General features: G+C 42.9%; 1 protein-coding gene across 1 annotated transcript in view; it reads left to right on the top strand.

Moving 5' to 3' along the window:
• The first annotated feature begins 374 nt into the window (after positions 1-374).
• SLC5A1 (solute carrier family 5 member 1) overlaps positions 375-8,500 on the top strand; it is a 72,282-nt gene continuing 64,156 nt past the window's right edge. The window contains exons 1-2 of the mRNA XM_030219199.1: positions 375-826; positions 7,961-8,032. Coding sequence (XP_030075059.1) covers positions 698-826; positions 7,961-8,032 — 201 coding nt within the window. The 5' untranslated portion in view covers positions 375-697. The remainder of the gene's footprint in view (positions 827-7,960; positions 8,033-8,500) is intronic.

Genomic DNA, 8,500 nt, shown 5'->3' with positions numbered 1-8,500 from the left:
AGGGTCCACAATTTTCAGGTAGGAAAAGAGGAGGTGGAATTTTACCATAAGGGTTATCCTGCTTTTCTGTGCTGTAGATTGTGGTCAGAATATTTACAGTATTAGGAGAGCTGCATTGGAGGAGTCACCTGTAGCACAGACTGACTCTCTGACTAATATGCCTTGTGCAATAATTACTTTTGTTCTAAAGCTTCTTAGCATCACATTTTAGACGGAAACATCTTAAGCAAATTTGTCAGGATAGCTATGCCTGCTATTGTTTTGAATGTGCTCACAGGAATGCAGACACCCAGTGTGTTGCACCAGGAGTTTTGTGTGTAATCCCTTATGTGATCAATTCTGTTCTCTTCCACCTCAGCACCTTGGCATCAATAGAAGCCACTCCTTTTCTGGTGCCACTCCTCTGCCCTGCAAAACTCTAACAGAGGCAGGTTATGGGTCCATTACTTGAAAATTAAATATGACAGCTTGCAAGTTGGATGGTAAAGTACGTTACTGGACTTCTTTATAATCAGCTACCAATTTTTGTGATAGGACACAAGAGGTTACACATTTACAAACAGGTGGGGGAAGGATTACATTTTTTAAAGTGGTTTATGATTAACTCTAATACCATCTAAGTGCACACCTGAGATAAAAGGACCAGGGGCAACTCCTTGACATCAGGGGTTAAGCAGAAGGACAAAGAAGAACCAGAATGGCAACACTGACCCCAGTGACCACAAGCCCACCTTCAAAGAATGATAACTACATCCCAATCAACAACCCAGCTGATATTTCTGTTATCGTGGTCTACTTCGTAGTAGTCCTGGCAGTGGGTATTTGGGTAAGTAATAATATCTTATTTGTAATAGGACTTGTTATTTCAGGATCCTGAACTGTAAAGTGTCAGGGGAGCTACAGAGGATATAGGAGTCTGTCCCAGGTGCCATATAGCATGGTATGAAATGATCTATCAAAAAGAAACATTTCACAGAAGTATCTGAGGAAATTCTGAGCTTAAAGAGAGAAGAAATGCATTTGACAGAGTGGGAGCAGGTAGTGGAGTGTTTGGGGCCATTTATCAGAAACCACAGTTTTATACACACAAATATTGCCCAGAGTTTATGCCATTTCACATACTTCTACCCAGGGAGAGCAGAGGTGCTCATGAGGATGAAGGTGGGATGGGGTTTTACCTACATGTAGACTTTTAGATTTTGAATTGCATATACATCGATTCTCTCAAGTGTAAGTGTGTGTGGATATGTTCAGTAGGATACTTTAAAAAGGGAAAGAATGTGCTTAATTTCCCCTTGAAAACTGCTTAAGCTATGAGGGCTGCAAAATTAGCTCATGGCTTCCTCAACAATTCAAGGTAAGTTACTTTCATAGTAACATAGTAACAGTGATTATACAAATCAGGATGTATTTTCTATGCATGTAGTGACTGTACAAGTAACAAAATTATCCTCTTTGCATTTAAATGTGCAAGATAACACTTTAATATAAAACAAAATCAGGCATATGTTCTTTTCTCCCATTCTGTGTGTATAAGGAAAAGGTAAGTGAAGGGTCTGTTGTAACGTTTTGCTTGTCCAATGCCAGGCACAGCTGTTTAACCGGTTCCTTCTTATAGAAACAGTTCAGAGCTTCTATGAGCTCAAAGGCAAGCAGATCCCTGGCTTTAAGCCCAGCAGCTCCTTTGGAATGGCAGCAGGCTGTCTCAGCATTCAGCTGCTTTGCACATCAATCTTTTTCTCCTCTGCTTTGATTTTCAGATTCTTTCACCTGGCTGAGCCTTCTCTAGTCCCTTTGTCTCCCCAGAGCTCCACCCCAGGGACCCTTCATCATACACTGCCTAGTATGTTAACATAAGAACATAAGAATCGCCATACTGGGTTACACTGATAGATGGCAATTCAGGTCACAAGTACTGTACCTGGCAGGGTCTCAAAAAGTAGCAAGATTCCAGGAATAAGCAGTGGCTTTCTTCAGGTCTATCTTAATAAGTCTATTGACTTTTTCTAAAGGAACTTGTCCAAACCTTTTAAAAATTCAGCTACAGTAACTGTTTTTTTCCACATCTTCCTGCAATGAGTTCCAGAGCTTAACTATTTTCTTCTATTTGTTTTAAAGGTACTGCTTTGTTAACTTAATGGCATGCTCCCCTAGTCTTGTATTTTTATTTTGTTAAAGAATAAACAATCAATTTGGTTTACCTCTTCCATTCCACTCAGGATTTAATAAACCTCTATCATATCTCTCCTTTAAATACCTCCGTGGCATTAATGTACAGGAGGTGAGCCTTTTTCCAAATGAAGGAAAACTATGATATGAGAGGGGCATAAAGATAACGTTAACAGGTTATAGGCTCAGCAGTAATCTAAGAAAATATTTTTTCACAGAAAGGGTGGTGAACGCATGGAATAGCCTCCTAGTGCAGGTTGTAGAGACGAGGACTGTGTCTGAATTTAAGGAAAGGAGCAGTTAGTGGTTACTGAGGATGGGCAGACTGGATGGGCCAGTTGGCCCTTATCTGTCATCATGTTTCTAAGCCATCTCTTCTCCAAGCTGAAGGGCCCTAACCTTTTAGTTTTTCCTCATAGGAGAATTGTTCCATTCCCTTTGTCATTTTGGTTGTCCTCCTCTGTACCTTTTCTAATTCTGCTATATCTTTTTTTGAGCTATGACAATCAAAATTGCATACAATACTCAAGATACAGTTGGACCGTAGAGCAATACAAAGGCATTATGATATACTTTGTTTTATTTTCTAAACCTTTCCTAATAATTCACAACATTCTGTTGCGTTTTTGGCCACTGCTGCATACTGAGCAGAAGATTTCAGTGTATTGTCCAAGATGACACCTAGTCTTTTTTTCCTGGGGAGTAACTCCTAACGGGGAGTCTAGCATCATGTAGCTATAATTTAGGTTATTCTTCCCTGTGTACATCACTTTGCAGTTGTCCACATCAAACTTCATCTGTCTCACAAGGCCCTCCTGCAATTTCTCACAATCCACTAGCAATTCAAACACATTTGAATAATTTGGTGTCATCTGAAAATTTGATGACCTCTTTCATTCTTCCCACTGCCAGATGATTTGTAAATATCTTTAAAAGCACTGGTCCCTGTACAGGTTCCTAGGGTATCCCACTATTTACCTTCTTCCATTGAGAAAATTGGCCATTTAACCCTACAGTCTGTTTTGTATCTTTTAACCAATTCTCATTCCACAAAAGGACACGTGCCTCCTATTCCATGATTTTTAATTTCCTCAAGAGTGTTTCATGAGGTACTGTATCAAATGCTTTCAGAAAATCCAGATACGTGTGTATCAACTGGCTTTCCTTTACACACATATTTATTCACACCTTCCAACCCCCCCCCCCCCCCAAAAAAAAACAGCATAGCTGATTGGTGAGGCAAGCATTCCCTTGGCTAAATCCATATTGACTTTGTCTCATTAAACTATGCCTATCTATATGCTCAGTAATTTTACTCTTTATTTATTTATTTATTTGTTAGTTACATTTATATCCAACAAAGAATAGCGGGTCAATTTATGCAATTGCAGGAAAATGAATTGATAAATGGATGAAGGAGAGGACCTCAGACTGGTGACAACTTAATCTTAATTAATAAGATTACATATATAGACACCATGTTTCAATCATAGGTCCCTACCAACCTCCTCCCTAGGTGTTCACACACACTGATGGAACACTAGGACTTGGCCATTTTTTAATCGAGCAGCGCTTTGCAGTTGGGCGCTCTTCCCCTGACGAAGCCGTACCTGGCGAAACGGGACCGTTGGGGAGGCCCTTGGTTCAAGCTGCAATAAGCTAAGTAGCTTTGCTCTGTATAATGGCTATTTTTTGTATTACATTTATGCACTAACAGTGTGTGTGAACACCTAGGGAGGAGGTTGGTAGGGACCTATGATTGAAACATGGTGACTATATATGTAATCTTATTAATTAAGATTAAGTTGTCACCAGTCTGAGGTCCTCTCCTTCATCCATTTATCAATTCATTTTCCTGCAATTGCATAAATTGACCCGCTATTCTTTGTTGGAATTTTGTTAAATCAAGCGGAGTGTTTTCCCCATTGGTTTGTGTTACATTTATATCCCACATTTTCCCACCTATTTGTAGGCTCACATCAGGCTTATTGGTCTGTAGTTTCCCAGATCACCCCTGAAATTCTTTTTAAAAATTGGTCTTATATTGGCCACCCTCCACATACCATAGACCACTGTTCCCTCTAAGCTGAGCAAGATTCTTCCACATACAGTCCTGCCAATGGGTGGTGCTGTTTCACTATCACATTTTCAATAGTGAGGGACAGGCAAGCTCTGCAGGACTCCAGGGAACCTGTCTGTCAGTATCCATTGAAAATACAATATTGAACCCCCCCCTTCCCACCCCCCACCCCCCATTGAAAGCAATGTAGTTGGAGGACTCCTGCTCTGCTTTGAGGGACCAGTGCCGTAGACACAGAATACTAATAGTAGATATGCAATTTCATTTTTTAGTTCTTTCAAAACTCTGGGGTGTATACCCTCTGGTCTAGGTGATTTGCTGCTCATCAGTTTGTTGATTTGACCAATTACATCTTCTAGGTTCACTGAGATTTATTTTAGTCATTGCCATTTAATTCCATTTCTGGCATGGTTAGTTCTCTTCCATTTTCCTCAGGAAAGACTAAACCAAAGACTTCATTTAGTCTGCCCACTATGGCCTTGTCTTTCCTGAGTGTCCTTTTACCCCAGGGCCATTTAATGGTCTAAATGACTCCCTCATAGGTTTCTTGCTTGGAATGTACCTGAAAAAAGGGTTTGGCTATAAGTTTTTGCCTTTATGGCAATCATCTTTCCAAATTCTCTCTTTGCCTTCCTTGCCAATACTTTGCATCTAATTTGCCAAAAAAAAAAGCTGTTTCCTGTTTTCTTCATTCAGATCTTCCCTGGATCTGCCTTCCTCCGGAATATTGAGCCTGTACATTAACGCTTTGATAGGCAGAGATGTTCTGAAGCAGTATAATTTTTGAAGCAATAGTGGAGTGTTTGGAGATAGAACATATGATACTTTGGGATAGACAATGGAGTATTTTAAGGAAGATAGTGGCATCTAGTTATTACTATATCTGCAGCCTGCCAGACAGATCTTCATTGGGTTAATCCGGTTGTGTGGTTATCTGCATTTCACTCTAGCAGTTCCAATTCTCATTGCTGAATTGTTCAAAGATGACACTTCAAATACTTGAATGCATGAGGTTGGGTTGTGCTTCTGCTTTCATTCACCTTTTCCAGGCCCTCTTAAAATCTTATAAGGTTTTAGACTACACTACCCAGTCTGTAAAAAAACATATTTCCTGATGTTAATGCTAAAGAGCCTTGTATCACCTCCTTGTTCTACAACTTTCCTTCCACTGGAAAAGGCTCATTAAGACTTATACCATATGCTATGAGTTTATCTCAGAGGGTGAGGGAAGACACCTTAAAGTTGATAGCAAGTAAAATGTCAGTTTGCAACATTGTTAGATTGCTGGTTTAGTCAGGTTTGACAGCGAATATGACACTGCTGCAACTAAAATTATAAAATCACTCTTCCATGTACCCAATGTACCTAAATGTAACTCATATTGAGCTACTACTGAAAAAGGTGTGAGCAAAATCCAAATAAATAAATGATTGTGTGACTGCCTTATTTGTGATGCAAGTATTTGATCATGAGTTGCAGCTGTGGCTCAGGCTGCCTTACTGGGCAGCAAGACCACCAAGAGACAAAGCTGGACCCGGGGTAAACAATCTTTTGGGCCCCGCTGCTGCCCCCTCCCCCCCCCCCCCCCCCCCCCCCCCCCCGCTGCTGCTTCCACTCCCCTCCCCCCACCGCCACCACTGTCCCCTCTTGCAGCAGCGAATGAGAGCAAGTGCTCTGCAGGCTATAGGTCCTTCTTCCTGCTATGTCCCGCCTCCTGTGAAGTAACTTCCTGTTTCTGCATAGGAAGGACACAGCAGAATGAAGAACCTATGGCCGACAAAGCAGTCTCTTTTGATCGCGGGTGCTGGGCCCTCCTTGGAGGCCAGGCCCGAGGAATCTTGCCCCCCCTCTCGATGGCCCTGCTGGGCAAACTAGATGAATCATGTGGGTTTTATCTTCCCTCAAATACTGTGTTACAATGTAAGACCTTTCAGATGGTGTATTCTGGGGCAGATTTGCAGATACTGGAGCATTTGGGAGGCAGAAAGTAAATGAACATGTCTCATCAGTACTTTAACAGGTATTCCTGTCCAGGAGCTGGCTTTTTACTGCAGATGCAGTGGTGTGCTGGAGCGGGCTCTCACAGGCTCGCGAGAGCCGTTTGTTAAGTTTTTAAGAATTTTGGGAGCCGGTTGTTAAAGTAGGCCTCCCCATGGCTACTTTAACAACTGACTCCCAAAATGTGGGCTTGGGCCCCCTCCTGAATTCTCTTTTACTTTGCTGGCAGTGATGCTGGCCCCACCAGCCAAGTAAATAGACTGCTGCTGCTCCCTGCTCCTTATTTCTGACTCTGAGCATCAGGTTGGGACTTTTCATACAAGCGCAAGAAGGTTCCATCCTGCTGCTCAGAGCCAGAAACAAGCAGCAGAGAATGGTGGCAGTCCATTTATTGGCTGGTAGGGCTCGGCAAAGGTATGCCTAGCGTGCCCGCACAAGGGAGGGGAGGCATGTATTCCCCCCCCCCCCCCCCCCCCCCCCAAATTTCAGGGCTGGCTATGCCCGGAGAGAGAGCCCGTTGTTAAAAATTTACCAGCACACCCCTGTGCAGATGCTATTGCTTCAGAGACAATAGCTTCAAGCTGATGCTTTTGCCTTTAGTGCTGCTGCCTGCCACAATGTTCTGGTTTTCTACAGCTCCAGGAGATTGATCCCCTGCTATGTAAGACTTTTCTCCAGGGGTTGATCCTATGCTGAGGAAGAGGGGTTTTTTTTAGTTTGTTTGTTTCCAGCTGCTGCCTACTGCTGGCAGTCTGCTCTCCTGTTGTGCTTGAGCTGGACTTTATTTTATTAGGTCTAAACACACAGGGGTGGAAGAACGCCAGATCCAAAAAGACCAGACCAGAAGACATAGAAGTCAGAGAGCACCAAAACAAATTTCGGTGCTCTGACTTCTATGTGTTCTGGACTGGTCTTTTTGGATCTGGCTTCCTTCCACCCCTGTGTGTTTTGACGTTCTTGGTTTGTTTGTGGAAGTATTGGACCTCCTTCATCTTTATTTTATTACAGCACTTTGCCACCCCTCACAGCATGCTTCTCCTACAGATCCAGGGAGTTGATCCAGAAATGTTTCAGAGCTGCAGCCCACCAGCAGCAAGCAGAGTGCTAACTATAAAAGTACTGCAGAACCACCACTTTTTCATTGCTGTAATCTTAAGACCATCTGTAGTTCAAGTTCTCATTTAGATTTTGCTCACACCTTTTTCCACAGTACATTCAGGTATACTGGGTATTTCTCTGTCCCTGGAGGGCTCACAATCTAATTTTGTACCTGAGGCAATGGAGGGTTATGTGACTTGCCCAAGATCACAAGGAGCAGCAGTGGGATTTGAACCAACCACCTCTGGATATCAATACAGCTGCTCTAACCATTAGACCACTCCTCCACGCCTTGTTTTGTTCCCCCCCCCCCCTTACATCTTACTTCCACAAGCATAGTTTGAGGGGCAAGGAGCAGAGTGGTCATATTGATGATGTGGTGGTGGTGGTGGTGGTGGTGGTGGGGGGGGGGGGGGGGGGATAGGGATCCAATTCAGCATCATCCCCCATGCCCCTCCACAAAACCATCAATGCCTGTAGTTACACTCAGGGGGGTGCCTCACTCGTCTGCTGCCCTTATCACAGCTCTGGCTAGTCACTCCTTGAAATTAACACAAATTAAAGCTCTTCCTCCTTTCCGGATACAATGTTATTCAACCACTGCTTGTTTTGTAGGCCATGGTGAGGACAAATCGTGGAACAGTGGGAGGATTCTTCCTGGCTGGGCGAAGCATGGTGTGGTGGCCGGTAAGCACTTTGCTATACTCATTTCAACTCAGAATTGAAAGGACAGAAAATAAGACTTTTCACATCTACTCCAAAAATCAGGAAGTAGAGCACAAATGACAGAGAAACCCCTTCCTGATTAGGGAACTCGGTTGCCTTCTAGGTTGAGTCATCAGGAGAGTCTGAGTCAATCCTGGTTTTCCACCCACTACATGCTGGGACTTGTAGTTAATTGTAAGTTCCTTGGGGCAAGGACATTTTGTACCTGAATACTTATTATCGTAGTACAGACACACACACACACACACACACACACACACACACACACACACATATATATATATATATATATATACTAGTAAAAAAGGCCCGTTTGTGACACAAATGAAGGGCGCTAGCAAGGTTTTCCTTGGAGTGTTTATGTTTAAGAGAGTATATGTGAGAGTGACTGTGTGTGAGAGAGAGAGTGAATGTGCGAGTGTGTGTGTG

This window comes from Microcaecilia unicolor, chromosome 11, assembly GCF_901765095.1.
Source record: "Microcaecilia unicolor chromosome 11, aMicUni1.1, whole genome shotgun sequence".
Taxonomy (NCBI): domain Eukaryota; kingdom Metazoa; phylum Chordata; class Amphibia; order Gymnophiona; family Siphonopidae; genus Microcaecilia; species Microcaecilia unicolor.
The sequence above is the reverse complement of the archived record's forward strand: the minus strand, read 5'-3'. Positions and strand labels throughout refer to the sequence as shown.